Here is a 24,799-nt window from a genome sequence, read left to right on the forward strand (position 1 = left end):
GGGCTTGAACCCACGACTTTGAGATGAAGAGTCTCATGCTTTACCAACTGAGCCATCCCAATAATTTTGCAAAACCTGGTCAATGTAACTCGAAGGTTGCATTTGGTGGTGTGCAGTATGTAAACATGAAGGCCTTTGTTTGGTTTTGTTATTATGGTGTTGTTTTCTGGTCTTCAGCCTGATGGTTAAAATGGTGCTTTTTTTTTTGCCTCTCTTTATTTGCATAGAATTTTAATTCAAAGGCCAACTCTAATTAAATCAGCCGTTGGCATGGTTTTTCAAGCTTGGTTGTTTTCGAAGACCAAACCCATAAAAGTGAAAACCTGTGGCATAGGCTACACAGACTCCTCCCCTCCTCCCCCCCTTTGTTTTTCTGCTGCCTTTGGGGTAGAGAAATGGCCTCGCTTTTTATATTATTATTATTATTAAGCATAAACCGAGATGCCATCTGGGGGGAAATATTGATTGATGAGCAAATAAACATAGATCAGGAATCCACTGTTCTCGAAATCAAGCAAGCTGCATTAGCCAATGGAAAACTCATCACATCAGACTGTAAGATGAACAAGATAAAAGGCTGCAATGCTCTCTGCTCTGTAAATGATAAAACAGAACTATAAAGTGGGCACCTCAGAAGAGTGGGTATGGAAGAGATTATTGCTTACGTTTATTATGCTGAAAAGTTTTCCCATCTCTGAAAAGGGCCTCAGTGACTGGGATATAAAAACCCATTTTGAACATGGCTAAATTATTTTATTTTTACCCCAATTCTAACCCATGGGGCCTTCAGTGATCTACCATCCAACTTTCTGATCAGGTCTACCCCTGCCCAGTTCTAGGAATATTGCAGCACCAGATGCTCCCAGATCAACCAGAAAGCTTTAAGAAATGATGGTGACACCCGTATGACACCATGGCTGCTTCAAGGGCATCAGAAATGTCAAAGCTGTTCCTAAAATACAGTTTCTTACTACAAATGGTTATTGGAGGCATACTGTCTATGAAAATGGGAGGCTACATGTACCTGTAATTTCTAATAACTTTGACATCCATTAAGAATCCTGGTTTTCTGATGACATCAAGCTTTGCTAAAGTAGTACAATGTGGGGGGCGGGAAATGTATGGAAAACTGTTTGGAGGACCATACCCTTAATTATTCATTCATTCGTTTGTTTGTTTGTTTAGTGGCATTTTTAGCCATTCAAAATATCATCTTTTCTCATGGTGTCCAGCATTTAAAGCCACAAAATCAGAACAATGTAATCACAATAATAATAACAGAACCCTTATTTTTCATTTAATTCCTGATCTGTAATGTAAAGCAGGGATGGAGAACCTTCAGCCTGTAAGATGCTGTTGGACTACAGTTCCCATCATCCCTGACCACTGCCCACACTTTGTGGGGCTGATGGGAGTTGGAGTCTAACAGCATCTGGAGTCCAAGTTTCCCATCCTTCATGTAAAGGGGGTGGGGTGGAATTCCCTGTGCACATTAGTTACCTTTAATTTGGGTTTATTGAGCCAAATATTTGTTGTGTGAATTAGGCCATCAATGTATCTGTTTTCTAAAACCCTAAAGAGAAACAAAACAAGCAAAACCCCCAAACAGAAAAATAATAATGTAATTTTCCACCGCAGAGTAAAAGATGGCTTCCTCTTTCCTTAGTTCTTAAACATTTTTAGGGTCCCTCCCCCCACCTGCAGAGCTAGAAGCAGGAAGCATAGAACAAATGCAAAGGGTCTCTTTTGACCATATGGCATGTGGAAAGTTGTTTATCTTGTATTCTCCCCTTATTTTTTATAACCTTACACCTGAACTTGTGTGGCTTTTATTTATTTATTCTCCTAGAAAAAGATCTACAAGTATAAGAAGGTTCTGAGTAACCCAAGCCGCTTGGAGGTGGTCCTGAAGGAGATCCGGACCTTGGTGGACATGGCGCTAACGTCACCTTTGCAGGATGAATCGATTCATCAGGCTCCACTGGAGATTGTTTCCAAGTTGCTCTCAGAGGTAAACTTTGTGCTGCTCTTTTCTGTTAAAAAATGTTAAGTCTTAAATGTGGACCTGGATATCCAATGCTAAAAAATATCTTTGGAGAAGTGATTGCGTGCAGCTCTTTACCTTGTCCAAACCAGGACTCCCAATTTGTTGGGTCACCCAAAATTTGCAGGTAGGCAGGCACACATGAAGCATCTTTGCACTGTTTTGCCATATTCATTAACGAGCTGGGTGGAGGGAGGTGGGAAGGTTAGAACAACAGAGGCAAATCGTGCAGAGGATAAGAAATGATTTGAAAAGCAGACTATGTGAACAGCTGTTGAAAGATGTTGGGCATTTATTTGTTTTTGGAATGCTATCTACTCCTGCCTCCTCTGTCAAAGCTCCAAATAAACCAAGAAAACTAGTAAATAGGCAATCAGTTTATATTTATATAAATATAAACAGCAATTCCTTCAAAATGCGTAACTTCCAGAGGAAAAACCATTTAAGTCTGTCATAGTGAGAAAACAAAGAACCATAGACGTAAAGATTTATTGTCTTATAGGCTTTTGCAGACCATGTGTAGCTCACATAGTCAGATGCACAAAATATATAGGGCAACTGTTGAGGGACACACTATCTTGAGGATGGTCTTTTGGGGGCCACATGTAGGGGGGTGGCCAAAGCGTGTGTGTGACCATCCTCCCTCTCTTCTGCCCCCCTTCTTCCCCATCTAGTGGGCTGCTAGGAAAGAAACAGAGGGCTTTTGAAATTAAACAAGAGCCACGTGGATTCAGCTGAGGGCTGCCTGTGGCCACAGAGCCAGTGGGTGGTATTCTGTAATACTCCTACTCAGAGTAGGCCCTCTGAAATTATTGGGCAGGGCTAACTTAAGTTCATTCATTTCAATAGATATTCTCGGAGTAAGAGTCAAATACAACTCCAAAGTTGCCCATCCCTGATAAATGGGTCATGTTCCAGCCAAAGGGAAGCACTTTGAAGCATGAGTGTCCATAGGACTTTTTCCAGGGGAACAGGCGAAGGACTAAAACACTGAATGGGGGAAGTAGACATGAGAAAGGTAGTGTCTGTACAGTTTGCCTCGCATCTCAGGTTCTGCAAATGCCAGGAACCAGACCCCTTTTAAAACGAGGCCTGGCTATCAGGGGATTACGGTTCATTGCCGGGCTCTTTCCTTTTGAAATAAATGAGATCATGTCCATACTAGAAGGGGAAATGCTGGTTGTTGTTTTTTTTGAAAAAGCAACTATTCAGAGTTTGAACAAAGTAAAACAGGTCTTCCACCTTTTCCTAAAAATTGTTAATGTTAGGCTGGAGCAGGTCTCATTAGACCAACTGATTCCAGAGAGGCCTGCTCCCATACTATCAGCCATGCAACATGGTAGCATTCTGAGTATGAACTTCGTCTGTGAGATTTGCAGGCGGGTTTTGTGCCACTATAGACCAAACTTGGTTAATAGAAATATAGCAAGATCTGCAGTTCAACTGCAGAGCATCTGCCTTGCATGCAAAAGGCCCCAGGTTCAATCCCTGGCAGTCTCCACGTAGGGCTGGGAATGCCCTCTGTCTGGAACTCTGGAGAGCTGCTACCAGTCAGTGTTGACAATACTAAGCTAGATGCCCAATAACATGGTATAAGGCAATTTTCTATGTTCCTGTGTGGGAGCAGGTGCACACAGAGTAGTCAGATACCAAAAGCTGCCTTATACTAGGTCAGACTCTTGGTCCATCCAGCTCAGTGCTTCGGCCTGCTGCTTTTTTTACGGCAGCATTTTACGATGCCGCACTACTGCAGTTTGCTTTATTGCTAGGTTTGCTTTTAATTTTGTTGTGATATATTTATTGCAAGCTGCCTTGAGTACGATTTTATCATTGGAAGGTGAGATATAAATGTCCAAACAAATAAATAGTGACTACATGGACTGGCAGTGGCTCTCCAGGGTCTTAGGCAGAGGCCTTTTCTGTCAGTTGCTACCCAAGATCTTACTCAAGACCCGTTTTTCCATAGAAATATAAGGACTCAAGAAGAGTCCGTCTGGTCTAGCTTCCTGTTCTCACAGTGGCCAACCAGGTAGGTGCTCATGGGAAGCCTGAAAGCAGGCTGACCTGAGCACAAGAGCACTCACCCCACTTGTGATTCTTAGCAACTGGTATTCAGAGACATACTGCCTCCGACAGCAGAGGCAGAACATAGCTATAATGGCTAGTAGTCATTGATAGCCTTATCCTCCCTCGATTCGTCTTATCCTCTCTTAACTCCATCCAAGTGGGTGACCTTCACTGCTTCTTGTGGGAGTAAACTCTAGCGTTGCCAAGGGTTGAAGCCAGGATCTTTTGCACTAAAAGCACAGGTTCTGCTGCTGAGCTGTGTTCCCTCTCCCACTTAGGAAAACGTGTAAGGGGAGAAGCCATAGCCCAGAGGTAGCCAACAGCCCTCCAGCTGTTGCTGAACTACAGCTTCCGCCAGTCCCAGCCAAAATGAACCCAGTGGTTGGGGATGATGGGAGTTGAAGTCCAACAACATCTGGCGGGGAGCATGTTGCCTATTCCTGCCAGAGCTTAGTGGTGGAGCACATTCAACCTAGACATAAAGTCCCAGTTAAAGATCTCGGATAGTAAGGGGGAAAGTTACGAGAGCGCTGTTGTAACTATGCTGTGTACACAGAATAGTTCCATTGAAATTAATGGGCTTAAATTAGTGATGCCTGTTCATTTCAGTGGGTCTATTCTGAGTAGAACTAACTTTGGATAACTGGAAAGCTTTTGTCAGTCAGAGCCAATAGTACTTGGCTACATGGTTCGACTGGGCATAAGTTATCCAGAAATGTTCCTTGTGGGTTGTTGACTTGGACAGACACCTTTGGTAGGGGAGACATCATTCAGTTATGAAGACCAAGGTGACCTGCATATACACATGCAAATTTTCACCTGCAGGCCACAGATTCAGGACCAAAGCTGAGCTCACTGTCTTTGCTTTCACACAAAAATCCAGTATTGGTCTCACCTATCCCCAGGAGCCCAAAATTAGTGGGAGTGGGATGAACAGTCTTTTTGGTTGTCACTGATCACTGGAAGTTAGAAACTCTTACAGACCCACTGCAAATCACCCAGGTGCTGCTGTGGTACCTTCTGCCAATCCCTGCTCTGGGGCCTGTGCTTGGATGGGATGCTCTTCAGGTCCAGTCTTGTAACTCAGTGCAGGACAAAGGGATGGGTTCTAGAACATATGGGAGCTGATGGGCCACTCTTTTAAGACTGTGCCATATCGGCCACTCTTCAAGACAGGACACTTAAGGGAAAAGGACTTGCAAGCCTACCCAGATTTAAAAAAGAACAAAAACAAAGCAGGCTTGCTTGCTGATTTTCTCATTTGTTTTCCCCTTTCAGAATAATAACTTAACCACTCAAGAGCATGAAAACATTATTGTGGTGAGTATGGAGTAACATATTTTTGTCGTTAACTTCATTTAGTTTTGCTTACCCTTTCCCTGTCTTTTTTTCTTCTGCTCATTTTTCTATAGATCTAAAACTGGTTTCATTCTCAGGGTTTCTCCTCACTACCACAAATAAATTTGGAATGTTAGTTTCATGAGATATGAGAGTTTTTCTGTACATCCTAACAAAAATGTGGTTTCTAAATTACTTGGGGGGGTCTAAGTTTGAGGAAGCCATGGTTATAAATTCTACTCTAGGCCACAGTCCTGACTGTTTCAGGACCTGTTGGTTCCAGCAGGTATGGGGACATCATAAATACATATGAGATGTTCACTTTGCCTAGTTAATTTACGTTTGTTCCATCAGGCTTTTTTAAGCAGTTTTTTTGTCAGTTTTTGCATTATTACTGACTTGACCTTCTGCAATTGGGCAAATGTAATACATTTCTTTAAAATAGCACTGCATTGAAAGCATCCTCACATGTAACATTAAGACAAGCAATGGCTGAACTCAAGCAAGCAAATGTGTGGGCTCTCAGAGAGGGGATTGTGGCCTCTTTGCTCTTCATTCTGATGCCACACTGCCCTAAGCTAAGCCATGACTTGTTTTGGCACAGCAGTGAGGAATCTCATGTGGCCCTCCAAGTCTCTCTGTCTGGCCCTCGGAACTCTCACTAGGCCATACCACAGGCAAACAATGTTTGCAAAAAGTGCAAACTTTAGGGGAAGGTGTGTGCATAAAGCATTATATTAGGGGGGATTTATTTAAAAAATGTTTACTTTAGGCAAAACTGCATATAAAAATGTGTTCCTTGGGAGAAAAATGCACTAAAATCCTGGTGAATTTTCACGAGGATTTAAAAAATAATAATTTGCAATTTGCTGCAAAATGTGGAGAACTGAATTTAAGATTGGAACAATGAGATGCTGAGAGAACTGACATTGACAGTTCCTTCCATTCCTATTGTGAACATGACCCATGCCTAAACCTAAATCCACAATTTTTTACTCCTGACCTCACCCGTTTCCTGCATAAATATCTAATTCCAAATGTTTCTGGTTTGCTAGTAAAATAAGAGGAAAAGTAAGTATTTGTCCTCTCCATTGAGCCATTAAAAATAAATAAATAACTAAATAGATCCTAATGATGCTGGCAATTTGTTAGAGAGGTGAAAATTGCCTCCCCTCATTCTAATTCAATTTCGGCCACTGGCGATTTCCAAGAGATTTACTCGGTAATTCAATATAGGATGTTGCTATCACCTGATCATATCATGTCTCGGCAAATCTTCCAGCAAAAGCAACACGACAGCAGAGCACAGCTGTCGCCAGGTGTGAATTTTGCACTTAGCCACCACTCAGGAGCCCAGTTGAGCTGGGTGGTTGTCATGGCAATCCGTTTCCAAAGCCACAGTTAACATTTCCTTTCGATCCCAAATACAGTAGGTTAATTTGTGCTCCCTGTTATTACCTGGCAGCAGTATAGTCAGAATGCCCTTTGAGGGGTGGGCCACTTAAAAACAAGAGCAAATGTTCTCTGCTGTCCTGATTTGGAGTTCAGCAGCAGCAGCATGGAGGTTCAGGATGCTTGCCCCATTGTTTCTTGCAAAAATCCTATAACTTCTTATACCACAAACGTTGTACGTGGGGTGTTGTTCTGCTTTTATTGTGCCATAGTGCAAATGGGCCTCTCCAGGTGGCAATAATATGGTAACATAGGGGGAGGCAATGTAGAATAATTAATAAAACAGAATGAAGTGTAAACAGCTGGGAAAGGCACTCCTAACCACCTGAGCCTCCAGTGACAAGGTTGAATCCAGGAGCAGCCCCCAAACTTCAGATCTACTCCTCCTTGTTGACATATAGAATCCTTAACGACCTGGAGCCAGTTTGCCTGAAGGATTCCACTACCCATTTGTGCCCACTTGACCTCTTCTGTTTGTGCCACACAATGTTGCTACTGCACTTGTAAGGAACTGATCCTTCACTGTCACGCCTCCTGCCCTCCGGAACTCCCTTCCCATTGACATTAGGCAGGCGCCATTGCTGTACTCTTTTGGCACCTGCTAAAAACTTTTTAGCCTACCCAGACATGTAAAGTCAACGTATATTTTTAGGTTATAATGTATGTATTTAATTGGTTGGTTTTATTTCTGTTACTGGTTTTTATATATACACACACAAATATATATAAAAGACTTGTTTTTAACTTGTGACTCTTAACGACAAATTTGATGCATATTGTATGTTCTTTGTAAGCTGCTTAGAGATTTCATTTATTCTTAAGCCGTATACAAATTCTGTTAGGTAAATAAATGTGTGCAAACTTCTGGCGTTTGAAAGATGTAACACAAAGTGTCCCAGCTGTTGTGCTTAAAGAGATCAACTTTGTAAACTGATACCAGGAATCCCTTAGTTCAGGGATAGAAAGGCCCAAGGGCCTCCCCGGATACTGAGAATCTTTTGTTCCAGCAACGCTGTAATTTACAATGAAGGCAGCAGTGACATAATGTCATTACATGCACCACAGCAGCTATAAACCTTTAATATATTTACTGTATGTAACCACATTGAGTTGCCTAGTGATGGGCAGAGAAAGGATGGCCCAGGGTGTGGGTACAGCAAACATCTTGTTTTGACTGAGTAATTTCTACAAAAGGCAGCAAAGCTCTGAGACTCCCCTGCACAAAATATAGAGAGTTTAGCTTTTTTTGCAGCAGGATGGGGAATGCCAGGTCTAGGGGCCAAGTGTGGCCCTCCGGGTCTCTCTGCCTGGTCCTTGGGACTCTCTGCAGGCCACACCCCTCACTGGCCCTGATTCGTACCCCAATTTTGCCTAGCTGTAAGGAGTCATTAAACTCTGATAATGACTTTTGTTCTTGCCTGGGTGTAGTATAGAGGGGTGTGTGAGAGCATGTGTAGAAACTTGCCTACTGTATAAAGGTAAAATTTGCATTTCTTGCTTTGCCCACTTTTGCCTCTGGCCCGGCCCACCACCAGCATGTGGCCCCCAGACTTTGCAAGAAGCATCTTTGAGCAGCCTTTGAAAATGAGTCTTATCAAGTTAATAGTCTGAAAATGTTCTTACTTACTCACCTCTATCGAATGTTAGTTTGTGAAAGTTAGAAAGCAGAGGGGATGGAAATCCCTGTGTGTGCTTCCAGTTTCCTACAGCTAGTAGTAACATTTGTGAAATGTTATGTGAAAACGTGTCATCATCCTGCTGATAGGGACACAAACGTGACTTGCAAGGTAGCTTTCTTTGCACTGGCAGCACAAAAGGTTAGAAATGAATTTGCTGCACCAAATGTGGTTAGGCATTATGGAGATCTACCCTAACTACCAGCCTGTCACATGGTTTTGTTATTAGTTGTTTGCTTTCTTTTATAAACTTTATAGTGGGTTGATGCTTCTAAGGCATCGAGAAGGGGGGGTTTCAAACCAGAGCCTCCAGAAACTAGCCTCAAGCATCTTACCTCTACTCCACTAACTGATGCTCTGGCATCCTTGCCAAACCAGCAAACTAAGTAAGCAGTGTGGGACCCCCCTTATTTTAGTGTGTTTCCCTAGTATCCTGACTATTGTCTTAGTCTACATTATCTGCCTCCTTGGATTCTTTTCTCCCAGTGCTGGAACCCTAACCCCAGGCCCCTGCCATCCCTGGGCCTCATGGCTACCTCTGTGCTTGACAGAGTCTAGGGGCTTAACAGTATTTTAATTTGTACAATGTTTGCTGTACCGCAGTCCTAACATTTGTTTTTCTGTTTTGGGTTGCAAGCAAATAAATACTAAGATGCTGCTTTAATTATTATTTAAATGGTTTTCGTCTTTTACATATAGATACTTTATAAGAAAACTGGAAAGATGATTACACACAAACGATGAATGAATGATTAAGTAAATTATGGGGTTATGCAATAATGTCAAGACTAATTTATTATGTTGGTGTGAATGATGGAAAAAAAATAATAAGTAATCAACATTTGTATGTACTTATTGATTTTGGTAAATGAGAACTTTTTTATTTTAAAGAATATATTCATGTAATATGCAAACAGGAATTGCATACCAATATGAGTTCAAATTGGATTTTTTTTCTTTAACTTAAATTAATAATGCAACTTTCTGTCCCTGACACAGTCAAATATCTATGTATAATCCTGTCCTATCTCTATTTTTAGGCACTTGCACCTTTGCTGGAAAACAACCACCCACCTCCTGACTTGTGTGAATTTTTCTGCAAGGTATTTCTGAAATGTGTGTGTGTATTTTAAAACATTCCCCAGACTTTGCTATGCTCAGTGCACATCTACGCTGCCGACTTCAACTGGTTTAACCTTCATGGGAGGTTTGAATATACAATCTATGTTCTGTGCATTCAGGAGTTTCCCTACTCTCAGTGTTTGGGCATGTTTCTTTCTGGTGCCACCAATATAACTATGGATCTTTCCCTTCTGTTAAAATAAATGGGTGGTTTCCTCCACATATAGCCAGGCTCCATGTGCATATTGAAGCCATTGTATTGGGGGACTTAATTCTGGCAACGTTTTCCAGATATTTTAATCCAAAGCCATTACATTTTTAAAAACAGCCTGTACATACAGGAACAGGAAGTGGACCATAGCCCAGTGGCAGGACACAGGAAATTTCAGATGCAGCAAGATAGGCTTGTGCTGTCTCTGCCTTTCTTCAAAGCCTAGTGCAAAGTGAGAGACCGACCCTTCCCAAGTTCACTGGTACAACTTGGTAGAGGAGTTTGGTATTTGGCGACCCTGGGTAACCCTGGCGACCCTGGGTAACAACTAGCTACAAAGCAATGTAGTGGTTAAGAGTCGGAAACCAGGAATCGAATCACACTCAGCCAGAAAGCTCAGTAGGTGATCTTGGGCCAGCCACTGCCTTTTCACCTAGTGTTCTTCAACTTTGGGTCTCCTGATGTTGTTGGGCTGCGATTCCCATCATCCCCAGCCAGCTCAGCCAGGGATGATGCGGCAACATTTGGGGTTCCAGGGTTGAAGAATACCATCTTAGCTCTACCGGCCTCACAGGGTTGTTACAATAAACTGTTGGTATGAGCCAGCTGTGCTCTCCTTATGTTCTTGATACATGCATTGTTTTTGTATTACAAAGGGCAAATTGCCCAATGACAGTTCAACGTGTATCAACCATGGTTGTCCCTCCTGTTTCATAAGATTCTGATCTTCCATAGCCAAAATTTGTTTTTAGAGTTCCCAGTAAGCTAGCTCTTTAGAATTCTTTACATAGTTATACCCCATTTTGGTGCATTTTTGTAACCCACAATGTGAAAAACCAATTTGGGAGCACCTAATTTTCTTTTGTTGATTTATTTGATGGATTTGTATAATAGTTGGTGAGAGATCAAGTTGCCTCTTCTCAATTCTTTTTTCAAATATATGTGTCTGTGTACTTTCTTAATGCAGCATTGCAGAGAACGCCCTCGATCCATGGTGGTCATAGAAGTGTTCACTCCGGTTGTACAAAGAATCCTCAAACACAATATGGTGAGTCAGGTTGCTTATTTTATTTATTTCATGCTATTCCGTTTATGGATTGCTTCCTATAAAATGTCACTTAAAGTGATTTAGCAACAAAAACATCAACAATAAAAAAATGATAGAAATTCTATACAAACATACACAATCAAAATACTTAAATTTGCAAAATCCATTTCATATATAAAAGCCATCTCAAATCTAGCCCGGATACAGTGAAATAACAATCTCCACCTTTTTTAAAAATACAAACAAACAAACACCAAACTTCTAATCAGCTACAAAGATGTTCCTGTTATATCGGGCTGCAGATTTTTTAACCAAAGTTGTGGGGTCTTCCCTCCCCCCATTCAAGTCATTACAAACAGCAAGCACCAACTTATAAGAGGCCTCCCTCTCTCTTGCAAACTGGAGAGACTGCTTCTTTTAAGACAAAAAGGGGGCTGAGCATCCTCTGAATGCAGAAGGATCCAGGTGCAATCCCTTTAATCCCTGGTGAAAAGGATCCAGTAACAGAGGTTCAGAAAGATTTCTGCCTAGGAACCCTGAGTTGCAACTGCCTGTCGCTGTAGGCAATACTTGGTCAGATGGACTAATCGTCTCTGACCTGTTAAAAAGCAGCTTCTGGCGCTCGTGTTTCTTCTACGGCACAAGCTTGTGTTGTCTAAAAACAAAGGAAGTGACGCTTTTTGCTTCAGAGGGAGCTGGTGCCCTTGCATGTCCTGCTCGTAGGCTGCTCAGGGGCATCTAGTTGGCCACTACGAGAAACACGATATCGGACTAGATTGGTCCCAAGGTCTGATCCAGGGGAGTTCTTTTTATGTTTTCATGGCCTGACCTAGCAGGGCTCTTTGTGATAACATGTGCAGTGTGCTTATCTTTCTTTCCTCCCACATCTAACACTGTCTTGTGCTACTAAGCCACTCAATGTCTTTATGCTGTCAGTGGCTACTAGTCCTGATGACTGTGTTCTACCTCCCTATTGGAGGCAGCAGGCCTCTGAATACCAGTTGCTTGAAACTGCAGTTGGGCAGAGTGCTGTTGTGCTCAGGCCTTGCTTGCTGGCTTCCCAGAGGCACCTGGGTGGCTGCTGTGAGAACAGGATGCTGGACTAGACAGGCCTTTGGTCTGATCCTGCCTCCAGGCTCTTCTTAGGTTTGTAATTATTTTTGCTCATATACAGACTTAATCAATGGATTGCTCAACATATGATGACTATTTTTTAACTGGATGACAAGCCCTTCTCTGAATAAATGCTGTCAAAACCACAGGATGTAATTATTGCCTTGTTATGCTATGCAGCAAATTTCTTTGTAAGTGACGCTCCCTTTTTTCCATTTTCAAAAAAGTGCGCATTGACTGATCTTGCAGCTGTTTGCAGGTCATTGCAGTGTGGAAAGGCTCACACCACTGGTGTCAGATTGCCTGCAGTTTCTCACTTGGCACCAGGAATCTCCAACAATGTGTGTGTGTTAAGAATCCAGCGCTGTATCAGATTTATTTCATTTATTTCATATTTATTTATTTATTTCATTTATTTCATATTTTTAAATGCGTGGAAGGCAGGGGTTTTGTGGCCTACAAGTCTGGGTGTTTTGGTGGTGGAGACAGGATAGAGAATGGGTGGCGGGAAACAATTCCTTTAAAAATCCCAATTAAGTAGCAATTAAGTTCAAGGTTGGAACAGACAATTGGCAATGGCTTGGGGTGTGTGTGTAGAATTGCTCTTTAGCTACAGGCTAGAAGATCAACTGTGCAGGCTAGATAATGAGAATCTGGATTTATTGTGTGCAAGTGGCCATGTTTTTTCTTCGCTCAGGCTTGCCTCAGCTATTGCAGTCTGCCTTATTAGTTGTGACGGGATTGGACCACCGCCACACGTGACACCATAGGAGCATTTGTTATTCTAATGGCGTTATAAGTGGAAGCATAAATCTAGATTCCTTTTATGATCTCATGCACTTCTGTTTGCAGTCAAACCAGGAGGCTTTATAGTCAGGCACTGAATGACAACAGACTGAGGAATTTCATGAAGAAACAAGAGCAAAGTGTTTTGCCAGGCAGAGGCCACATAGAGAGTCAAATCACAGCAGATGACAAGCTCCCTGCCCCCGTCCTCATACCCCTTGGTCCCCTGCTGACCCCACCACACTTAAAACACCTGGAAAAAGCTCTCAGTACAAAATCAGTTACTTATGTGATACTTTCATCTTTGGATCTTAACATTGTTTAGAATATTTGTTTGTTTTGTTTGCAATGGGTGGTACCCAGTGTCAGTCATCCTCAGAGTAGGTCTGTGACAAGCAATAGATTTTAGTAACAGAAGTCTGTTAATTTCTGCTGGTCTACTCTTGAGTATGATTTAGCTGATTATCACCCAGTAGCAATATACTGCTTTTCAGCTCTGAGATTCCCAAAGCGGTTTATGAACTATTTAAAAAACAATTTTATAAAGGCATTTAAACCTCCTAAAATCAATATTGGTGCAAATGAGATGGTTACAGAGACTGCAACTAATTTCTTGTTGAGAGCACTGAGGATTGCAAGTAGAAATCTTATCTTAACAAATAGAATCATGTTTCCCTACCTGTTTATGTTTTGATTATTTGGTATCTTATTTTTGTGTGCATTAACTGATGCATAAGTTTTATTGTGAGATCTGTTGGTGGGACCAATTCATAAATTTGTTAATTACATGTACATATAAATGTGAAAAAAATGCTTGATGACAGAAGTCAACAAGCAGAAAGGTAGGCTGGAGAATGTTATCTATGCCTTGTTTGAATGGAAAATGTAACAACCATGTGGATGGCTCTATTCTACCAACACTCTCGCAAGCCGTATGTCTCTGAATCCCACTTGCTGGGACTCACAAGTGGGGAGCGTGCTGCTGTACTCAGGTCCTGCTTGTGGGCTTCCCATAGGCTTCTGGTTGGCCAATGTTTGAACAGCATGCTGGACTAGATAGGCCTTTAGCCTGATACCAACTGCACTCCTCTTATGTTTGTATGAATGAAAGTGGGGGTTATAAGTGGTGACTAATGCTGCCTCACATTGTTAAACAGGTCCAGGTGAACATTTCCTCACTTAAAATCCACAGCTTGAATGAAACCTTTTATCCATTCTTCTGTGACATTATTTGCTCTCTCTCTCTCTTGTTTTGGGCAGGATTTTGGGAAGTGCCCTAGGTTGAGGCTTTTTACTCAGGAGTACATTCTGGCCTTGAACGAACTGAACGCTGGCATGGAAGTAGTGAAGAAGTTTATTCACAGGTCAGTGGCTTGTTCTCTCTCAAAAACTCTGCCCTTCTAGGGTGTTAATCCTTTAATTCTCCTCTCTCTTCTTCATCTCCTCAGTAGCAGTACTAGAGTTGCCAGTAGTAAGTTTCAGAGCTGCTTCTATTTTACTGCCAAACATTGCTCTCCCATGGAAAAATAAATGTTGTGCATAGACTGAGCAACACTTTCTCAACATTCTAGTCCTACACTGCATTTTGTGTCCATAGATTCAGGTTACAGGCTCACAACCTGCAAGCGTCTTTATGGCAGGAGAGGCTAGGAAGAGAGAATTTAAATTTAAAGTGGGATAGCAGAAACACGGGAAAATGGGATGGCCCCTCTCACTTTTGGTTCTGGCTCTACTCATCTTGGGACATGGCCCTGTCTGCTTGTAGCTCTGACTCCACCCCCTCCAGCATGCAGCCCCCAGCAAATTACCCCTGGCAGAATGCAGCCTTTGGAGAAAAGGGTTCCCCACTTCTGATTTACTACAGCACTGTTGCCTTGGGATTGTGCCCTCATGCTACTAACTTTGTGTTGTCTTTCCAGCATGCACGGCCCTACCGGACAGTGCCCCCACCCCAGGGTCCTGCCAAATCTCGTGGCCGTCTGTTTAGCTGCCATTTATTCGTGCTACGAAGAATTCATCAACAGGTTAGTAGTCGCGGTCTCTGGAGTGAAGGTCTTCTCTTTGGCATTTGATTTACAGTTCACTTGTACGTTGGTTTGGGATGCCTGAGTAATCACAAAATTCATATGGTACACTGCCAGTCGCGAAAGATTCATGGCCCAGCTTTTTCACAGTGGCAATTGGAGAAAAACCGGATTGATACTTCCGTGTTTACTGTGTGGCCTTTGAAGCACATGTCTGTGATTCACATGCCAGGCATGTATCTTTGTTTATTCTGGCTCCTGCACCTTATTTATTTCATTACATTGATATCCCGCCTTTCCCTAAATACCAGAGCATTTTCTTTGTGCATTTCAGATATGAAGTTCAATTTAAATTGTGTTTGAATTTGCACGGCATCAGGGGTAGCCAACATGGTGCCAGATGATGCAGGACTGCTATTCCCATCAACCCTGGCCACCAAGGCCAGTCATAAAGGATGATGGGAGTTGTGGTCTGTCAACACAACGTTTCTTATGCCTGCACTGCATGAGTACTTCCAACCTCTTAGTCTAAGTAAGACATTCTTCGTCCCACCCTTCAAGCCCAGGGTTTTTTAAATGAAGAAGTCCAGAATTGAGGCCTGCCTCACAGCTATGTCATGTGCCCCAGAAATCTCTTCACCTTGACTCTTAAGTATGTATGTGGGGACTCCACACATGTTCAGAGGAACTTTAATTATCCTTCATATACAGATAGGTAGCCGTGTTGGTCTGCCATAGTAAAAAAAAAAAAAATCCTTCCAGTAGCACCTTAAAGACCAACTAAGTTAGTTCTTGGTATGAGCTTTCGTGTGCATGCACACTTCTTCAGATACACAGATGTGTGTATCTGAAGAAGTGTGCATGCACACGAAAGCTCATACCAAGAACTAACTTAGTTGGTCTTTAAGGTGCTACTGGAAGGAATTTTTTTTGTTTATCCTTCATATGTTCCACAGCTGAGCCCTGCAGTGTGAGTGCAGCCTGGGTGCATCCCATCACACGCCTTCCCCATTTGAACCTGAAGTGGTAGCAAATGGCAGTTAACCACAGTATAGCTTCTGTACTGTCCCAGATTCATGAATTGTCTGCTTTGTGTCACCAACCACTGAGCATACACAGCAGTCTAGGGCAGATTCCTGTAGGAAAGAGTCATAGTTCTGTGGCAGAGCACAGACTTGGTGCACAGTGGGTCCCAAGTTCAATCCCTCGTATCACCAAATATGGCCTTTGTGAATCCCTGGAAAAACCATTAGTGTAGGTGGTTCTGAGTGTAGATGGAACAGTGGACTGACTCAGGAGTGTAGGAAGCTTGCTAATATTTACACAAGCCCCAGGCCAAGTTCACTATAATCCCCAAGTCAACCATTTCTTCCCTCCCCACCCCCCATTACCAGAGGCACGAAAGGGATGTTCAGGGAGCAGTGGCAAGAGCCGTAGGATTTTCTAGCTTTCCATAGGGCTGGGAGAGTGTTGGGGGTGATGCCTCCAGACTCTACCCCTTCCTCAAGCTGTCTACTGGAGTATGAATTTCATCACAGTTTTTGCGTCATTTGGAAGAGAGAACCACATTCCTCCCCATTAGCAATGGGTTCACAGGCCTTCAGAAAAGTATGGCCCATACTGTAAATTCTTTGGGGAGATGTTTGTTTTCCTCTGGTATAAATAGAACTGTGGCAATTGCAAGGGGCCAAGATGTAAGCTGGGGATCTGTTACAACACAGCTAGACTACCCCTCCTCCGTACTAATTTCTGTTGTGCCTGGCTAGTTAAGGCTTCTTTTTTAGACTTAAAAAATGTTATGTTTTTGAAATACAGCCGGGACAATTCTCCAAGCCTGAAGGAAATTCGTAACGGCTGCCAGCAGCCCTGTGACCGTAAGCCCAATTTGCCTCTCCGGCTGCTCCACACGAGTCCTGACTTGGTGTCCCAAGAGGCCACACTGACTGAGTCCCGCCTCAAGTCAGTCATTGTCACGTCGAACGAAATCCACGTGGAAGTCGAGCGCAACAACACAGCCAACCAGAAGATGACGGCCAACGTCGGCAACGACAGTGAGCCCAACCTGATAGACTGCTTGATGGTCAGCCCCACCTGTAGCACCATGAGCATTGAGCTCAGCGCCCAGGCAGATCGCATCCTCGGTTGCTACGTGGAAATACTCAAGATGCTGTGAGTAGTTTCCATGCCTTTTGAAGCTGCCTCTCTTGAACTGTGCGGATGGGGGCGGGCGGTGGGGTGCATTTCTGCCTGGCTTTTTCTCTTCCACATCTGCAGGCATCCAGTGAGATGTGTAAATAGCAGAGCAATAAATCTAATGCCGGCATTAATGTCTGCAACAGGCATCTGGCCCGGCCAGCGGAGCTCCAAAAATAGCATCCAGCGGATGAAAAGGGCCAGTTTCTGTTTGCCCGTTGACCCCTGAGGATATTTTACAAGATAGCGATGTCACTGCCTGATTTTCTGGGTTGCTCCTTGCCTGCCAATCACCCCTCCGCTTCTTCCATTTGAGGATTAGATCCCGACAAGTTTGCTCTCAGGCTTCCTAAGGGGCCAGGCAAAGAAGAAAATGGAATGTTCCTTTGATCAGTATAGCGGAAGGCACAGGTGCAGGGGTTTCAGAGTGTGATGGAGCTTGTGTACGCTAATTCTTCACAGCTCCCTCAACTCCCCCTGCTGATCTTGGGTGGCTTCCCCCCACTTTCTCCCTCATCCAAGTAGTGCTCAAGGCACTGTGAGGGGGCCATTGGACCGAGGCAAAGCACATGAATGGCATGGAGGAGGAGGAGATTGTCCTAAACTCAATCACTAGCATCTCCACTTTTTAAAAAGGGATCAGGTGATGGGAAAGACACCTCTCTGCCAGAGACCTCATCCTAGTACACAGTACTGGGCTAGATAGAGGAAGTGTTATGGCTCAGTGGTAGAGCATTTGATTTGCATTAGAGAATATCACAGGTCCAGTCCCCAGCATCTCCAGGTAGGGCTGGGAAACACTCAAACAACCTGAAAGTTACAACAGAAGTGTGGAGTATAAATAGCACTATCAAGTTACAACAGCGTCACAAAGAGTTCCAAAGTAAAAAGCTGCCTGATTCAGAGCTCCTCTGTGTACACCCTCCATAAAGAGACTGGGTGCCCAGAGGGCAGGGAAGGGCAGCATTTATGTTCACGTAGCTAAGAAAAGGAAAGCATGGAATGTCAAATGTGCCATTTTTCATTGTCCGTCCCCCAGTCTTCTATGTTGGGTTAGTTTTCCAGACAAAGCAATTTCCTAAATTTTGTCAAACCATCTGCTCTGTGGAGGACCCTCCAGGCTTTTCTTGCATGTGGCCACTAGCTGCAGCCAAGAGGAGGGATACTAGTTCTATGTAGATGAGAGGTGGAGTATGCGAATTGTCAGTGGATAATAAAACTTAAGCTGGCTTTGGATATATAGGCCTGCCTATTACCTTTGAGATGGAAAGACTCCCTGTTTGTAATCCTGGAGAGCAGCTGCCAGTCAATGACAACAGCACTGGACCAGGTGGAGCAGTTTGATCAGAGAAGGAAAATATATCAGTCTTACTCAGAGTGGGCTCACTGAAATCAGTGGTCATGACTAACTTAAGTCCATTAATGTCAGTGAATCTATTCCAAGCAGAATTTAGTTGGGCACCACCAATTCTCTGTATCCACTTTCAAAAGAAAGAGAAAGAGATGCAGCCATAAATGGAAGACGAAAAGTCTCAGGCTGCTGCATTATCTTTGGATATCCCTCATGACCACGGCTTCAGAATGACGAAGGCTGCACGCAGTCCTAACACTACTGGGAATAAGCCTCATTGTATTCAATGGGACTTAATTTCTGAGTAGACATGGCTAGGATTGTGCTGCAAGGCTGCACTTCTATATGTATACTTGGGAGTTAACTCCATTGAACTCAGCATAACTTACTTTAAAGCAGACATGTATAGAATTGCACTATAAATGCAAGGCGGTTACCTTGCAGAGTAGGCAAAGAATAATTCACATTATTGTCTGATAGCAGTGTCTAATGCTTACAAAGCGAAAAGCCATAGGTGGGTCCTGCATCCATGATTTGGTTTGAATAATTACAATTTATTATTGCAATTATTCCCAGAATATGCTGTCTGCTTAGTATTGCACAAAGAATCTTACTGTCTTACTGTCTCTGTTCCCTGTATCACGCTTGAGAGTGCTGAGTCAGATCCTTCAAAGAACAATTAAATGGATTGTGATGTTCTTTCTACGAGTTTGCCTTAATGCTGTCTCTAATAAGGAGCTTAGTTAAACTCCACTGACTGCGGAGATCTGTAGTTCACATGATGGAATGGCTTTCTTTTCAAACTGAAGCCTGGTATAGGAATGGGAGCAAAATTCAATCCAGTTTGTATTCATAGGTGAATCAATCCAATTTGTACTTGAACTGAAACGCAGCCATCCTTTGAACTTTGCACTTCTCCAACTTTTGCTATGTTGTTATCCAGCCAAGTAATGTGTGCAAAGATGCATATGTTAGTGGGAAAACATACAAAAATGTGTTGCATTAGGGGAAAGCTGCTTTGCAAAAAGTGGGCACATTCAGACAAATTCACACTAAAATGCTGATGAACTTCCATGATGACTTTTAAAAATAAATAAATCACAAACTCATGTGGGGAACTGAACTTCAAAGGAAATATGAGAAACTGAGACACTGAAATTCGCAGGTTCACCCATCTTGACACTGCTGCGGAGTTTACTTGCAGAGCCAGGTAGAAGAGGAGATACTGTTTGGAATGCTTTCGCCTTTAATATGTTGCTGTTTTGTTTCTTTTTCTTTTTTAAAGAGAACAGATATCACTCCTAAGAAGTTTATGTAGGTCTTTGAATGACAGGTTTCCTTTACAGGCCCCTAGAATATACAGGTTTTGGTGTGGTATCACTGTTAAACTGTGCGCTGCTTTAAGAGTGCAGTGCTACAAAGTGATATATAAAACTATCAATAAAGAAATAGGTTGGTTTCAATGAAAAGATGTTGACCAAACTGCAAACCAATTCCTTTTGTGGGGGAGAAAACTGAAGTAGGGGAGGTTGGCGGCCCCTTAGGTCTTCTTTCAGCTTGGCCCCACCTTCTCCACATTCCCCTATAGGTCAGCTGCATGCTTCAAATACCCTGTGTGCATTCTCTGATGTTATGTTTATCGGGGTTGCCCCTGGCTGCTAATATGTTTTGGGATTGTTTCGGCTCTATGGGATCTGCAGGGCAGCTTTTTCTATTGAACCGAAAGACGACACTGGGAAAAGGGGAAAGGCCTCTGGTGGTGTCCATGGAGCAATGACAGCCATGGTGTGTGTGTGTGTGTGTAGACAGATAGGCATGTGTGCGTGCGCGCGCGCGCACACACACACACACGGATATACGTGCAGTTCAGGCAGAGGCTTATTTGATTTGCTGAGTTGACTGTAGTTACAGGCTGGCATGCTGCAGGTTTGAAGGTGGGAAAAGAGAACTGACCAGGCTGTGTCACGTGGCAGCTCATTAAGCCTTTGTGTCTTAGGGAGCTGATGGCCCTGCTGGCCATGAGCTTTCTGTGACCTTGGCAGAAAGGGTTGCACAGTCAGAGATGTGCAGTTGCTGGTGGCAGGGGGTATGTTTTGGGTTTTTTGCATGATTGGGAATTTTAAGCCCCACCTTTGCAACTGCTAATAGATTTGGGGCGGGGAGCACTTAGCTGGCCTGTTGATTGATGCTTCCTGTGTAAGTGGTGAGCCAAGCTTAATTTTGGAAATAAAGAGTTGCAAATGTCTTCTGAATGTCATATTGTTTGCACCGGGGAGATACCAGCTCAGATTGTTTGCCCATTTAGCCTAGTATTGTCTGTTCTAGTCTTTCGTCAACCTGACGCCTTCCAGATGTTTTGGACTTCAGTTGGCAAGGAACAAGGAACAACTTTCTTTGCATGTAAAATGCTCTGGTTGTGTTTGCTTATCGCAGCCTTCCCTAAGTTGGTGCTCTCCAGATGATTTGGACTGCAGCTCCCATCACCGTTACTTGTGCTGGCTGGGGCTGAAGGAAGTTGTAGTCCAACAACATATGAGGGGCACCAGGCTGGCAGACACTGGTCTATCCTGACTGGCAGCCACTCTCCAGGGTCACAGGCAGAAAGAAAGAGCTCTTTCCCACAACCTGCAGCCTGTGACCTCATAAAGTTGCCGTGGATTGACTTGCATGGCCAGTATTAGGTTACCTTTTTTCTTTTTCTTTCTTTAATTTGAAGGGAAGTTTACATCAGCACCCATTCCAATAACTGTGTTCTTGTGATCAGATCTTTGATCCTCTCACATCATATCATCTTGAAAGACAGGGATAAGTCATGCATGCAGATTGTGTGTCCAGGTTATGCAATGGGCTACAGGTGCAACAACAACAACAATAACAGGAGAAAATGAAAAGGTCACAACAAATGGAGGGGGTCACAAATAATGCTCCTTGCTATAGAGAGAGGATTTAGCCAAGACCAGGAGTGGCTAATCTGTGGCCCTCCAAATGTTGCTGAACTACAACTCTCATCACCTCTGAGCACTGGCCATGCTATCTGGGACTGGTGGGAATTGTAGTTCAGCAGCACCTGCGGTGCCAGGTGGTCAAGAGCCAGCCCTAGATGGATCTCATTCACACATACTGTGGTGGATGCGTTACCTACAAGGACAAATGCACAGCTGATAAACAAGAGTGGATTATGTATTGTGTCCAGGACTAACAGCACTTTTCTCATTTCAGATCAGACTATGACGATTGGAGACCAGCTCTTGCCAGTTTGCTTCAACCTATCCCATTCCCTAAAGAGTAAGTTCATGGCAGGTAGTTTTATCTCCTTTAGTGGCAAAAAATTTGAGAAATTTTGGTTGGATCTTACAGTCCAGAAGACGCTGAATGGAAGATTTAAAAATATTTGTTTTTAAATGTTGCAGTGCATGCCAAGGACTTTTCCAAAACTCAAGGAGTGAAGATATCCAGTACAGATATATTTTGGGACAGTAAACCTGGGCTTAAGGGGACACTTCAGGTGGAGCACCAGGTCTCCACGGGACTGGACCAAAATATCTCACTGCAAAATATTTTGAAAGGGTGCATTCCTCAAATAACACTCTGAGCCTTATCCTCCATCCCTTTCTAGCCCTCTTTTTAAAGCCACCCGAGTTTATTAGCTACATCCTGTAAGAAGAAGTGAACAAGTTCAGTTGTCTCATAGGATCAGATAGCAAAACAAGCATTTGTGCCAGCAAGCATAAAGGGCTGAGGTGACCCATTGAAGAAAAAAAAAGATAATTACAAAAATGCACATTGTTCCATAAGCAGTATTAGGACGCAATGAAAGAGTTTGGCAATGGCATCCCTCTGAAACCTATTAATGACACCATTGTTTATGAAATGCTGTTCCCAGAGGGTGAACATTACAGCCTATAATTGTCCAATTTGCCAGCTTATCGCATCCCTCAGTGTCTGGGTGCTTTGGAAGGGCTCGCTTTCGTAAACTGCGTGTGCTTTGGAACGGCTGGGGAGATAGAACAACACCTGGCATCTTTTTACCTGAGTTGGTGATTCTAGCAAAGGACCCTGGGGTGAATTGCAGATCTGTATCATGATGCAATGCAGTATGAGAGAGTGACCATTAATTGCTTCGCTAATGTGCCATGCTAATTAGATGTGGCCATGCCTTAATTGCAATGCAATTAATGAACACACCTGGGACTTAGGATGGAGCTAAAAACCCTGTTTACAAAGTGTGCAGTTTCTATCACCGGGCCCTGAAAGTTTCCATTTGCTTCATTGATGACAGAATTTCCCTTTGGAATAGTTTTGGCTTTGACTTTTCCTCTGGCAGGAGCTCTTTGTTGCTGTTGCTGTTACTGAAAACACTCCTCAGTCTAATCTTGCCTTGGCCTGACAGCCCCTCATATTTTAGCAGCCAATGTGGTGTAGTGGTTTGAGTGTTGGACCTGGTGGTTGGGGCTCAAAGCTGCACTCTCCCATGAAGCTCACTGGATAACTTTGGGCAAGTTATCGTCTCTGAGCCTAACCTACCTCACAGGGCTGTTGTGAGGATGCTATGAGGAGGAGGAGAACCATACACCACCTTGAGCTCCTCGGAGGGAAGGTGGGATATAGAAACCCAGCTGCTGCCCAGCTCAGTCTCCATCCTTAGGTGAAGCACACAGCTCTCTTGCTAGGAGGAAAGCAGGAATAAAAGCAGTTTTATATGAACGACACTTACAGCAGGTTTGTAAGGCTCCTTCAAGTCCATCATGTGAAAAGCAGGGCTGTGAATGATCTCCTGATCAAGAGGGCACAGCTTGGAAAGTCAGATGTGTTTGTCTTATCATGAGACCTCTTTTGAAGCAATCTGTCTCAGTTTGGAACACAGGAGCTGAGCCACATGCTTTCCAGTGTCAATCGTCCTGTACTTGGTGGGGTTTACATTTCCCCAAAGGAATACGTAGGCAGTGCTTACATTCCCTTTATTGTCCCCATTCAGCAGCATTGTTTCTGTTGCCTCTTCCTGCTCCAGTGCTGTTTGTCTCCCTATTGGCTTTTGCCTTCTTCCTGGTTCGATCACATGGGTTTGCCTGCAAAGAGAAACAGGAAGATTACCAGTCGCAGGGAAAAGAAGGGAAGAAATCTCATAGTGCAGAAGGAAAAAAACCCACATGTTTTTAAAAGCACAACATGTTTCAAACCAAACTATTCTTCAGGGGTATTCTTGAATGGCAATTGATCTTAAACTACTGCTAAAACATATTTCTGAAGTGAGTTGCAGCATTGATTTCTCACACAACCAGGTTTCCTCCCTCCCTTTCTAGGCAAGGGTTACCCCACCCAGTCAGGGATCACAGGATGATGTTGCAACAATACATAGAGAGTGATATGAAGGCCTGCAACACAGCTAAACTAAGCACATCTGGATGAGAGGCTAGGAATCCCCGTGAACTTCATCCCACGTTCCATCCTAGGGAAAGGCTGAATTAAAAAAACCCAAAAACAGATTAATATAATCATCAAAATGGAGGGCCATCTCATTAGATATCTTTCATCCAGAGCCCACCCACCCCCAGTCTTAATTTTTTCCTGTTCCATCATTATTCAGCATAATTAAAACGTGGCCCACTCCCACCCTTTTTGTTTTGTAAATACTTCATGCATTGCTGGAGCCTTTGCCAACCTAGAACCCATGGGCACCACCAGGTTGGCAAAGGCGGCATTTATGTATGTGTCAATGTCATGTAGACTATAGCTCTCCTCTTTAGACTTATTGAATCCACATACTCACAATTATTTTGGAAGAAAAGAACCGCATGAAAAAAGGAGAATCATTAATAATTCTCTGTGTCTAATTTTCAGGGCTCTTGCGCATGAGAAGTTCACAAAGTAAGTGCTTGTTTGGTTAAAGCTATTTCCTGTGATATAAATAAGCCAGATCTAAGCAAAGGCTAATGTGTCTGTGTTCCTCTTATCCTTCAGCACTGAGGTTTTGAAAGCTGCTGACAGAATCAGAATGATAGGGCTTAGACACACACACACACACACGAGTCACAAACATTCTTAATAAAAATGAAGAAGTGGAGCAAAACCCATTGTCACTGGAGAAATCTCTTCCATGCCAGTCAGCATGAAAGCACTTCCTCATTAAACCTTCTCCCAGTCACTTATTCCGCCATGACAGCTGCACCACTTTAAATCGCAGCTATGAGAAATTGCACATTTGAATCTTTCCACCACTACCACCCACAGTTTTTTAAAAAAACAACTTGTATTCCCTGCATATAGAAACCTAGCAGGTTAGCAAGAGATGCTTGAGCCTAGTCCTTTAAGGACAAGTGCTGATTTTCTACATGCAGGGAGGATTTTTACATGGTGAGGCAGGAGCATTTAAACAT

At 43.2% G+C, this 24,799-nt stretch overlaps 1 protein-coding gene and 1 long non-coding RNA gene across 7 annotated transcripts in view; one reads left to right on the plus strand and one right to left on the minus strand.

Annotated features, from left to right (window-relative positions):
* The window catches only part of CMIP (c-Maf inducing protein), a 148,301-nt gene that overhangs the window by 112,003 nt on the left and 11,499 nt on the right, over positions 1-24,799 (plus strand). For all 5 annotated transcript variants that reach the window (XM_081920304.1, XM_081920303.1, XM_081920302.1 and 2 more), the window contains 9 exons: positions 1,850-2,011; positions 5,390-5,431; positions 9,618-9,680; positions 10,878-10,958; positions 14,118-14,221; positions 14,777-14,881; positions 16,697-17,050; positions 21,645-21,710; positions 24,264-24,290. In XM_081920304.1, the coding sequence (XP_081776430.1) occupies positions 1,850-2,011; positions 5,390-5,431; positions 9,618-9,680; positions 10,878-10,958; positions 14,118-14,221; positions 14,777-14,881; positions 16,697-17,050; positions 21,645-21,710; positions 24,264-24,290 (1,004 nt within the window). The remainder of the gene's footprint in view (positions 1-1,849; positions 2,012-5,389; positions 5,432-9,617; positions 9,681-10,877; positions 10,959-14,117; positions 14,222-14,776; positions 14,882-16,696; positions 17,051-21,644; positions 21,711-24,263; positions 24,291-24,799) is intronic.
* LOC309375071 overlaps positions 21,721-24,799 on the minus strand; it is a 32,282-nt gene continuing 29,203 nt past the window's right edge. For both annotated transcript variants that reach the window (XR_014170795.1, XR_014170796.1), the window contains exon 3: positions 21,721-23,491. This is a non-coding gene — a long non-coding RNA (uncharacterized lncRNA). The remainder of the gene's footprint in view (positions 23,492-24,799) is intronic.

This window comes from Podarcis melisellensis, assembly GCF_964234715.1.
Source record: "Podarcis melisellensis genome assembly, chromosome: 8".
Taxonomy (NCBI): domain Eukaryota; kingdom Metazoa; phylum Chordata; class Lepidosauria; order Squamata; family Lacertidae; genus Podarcis; species Podarcis melisellensis.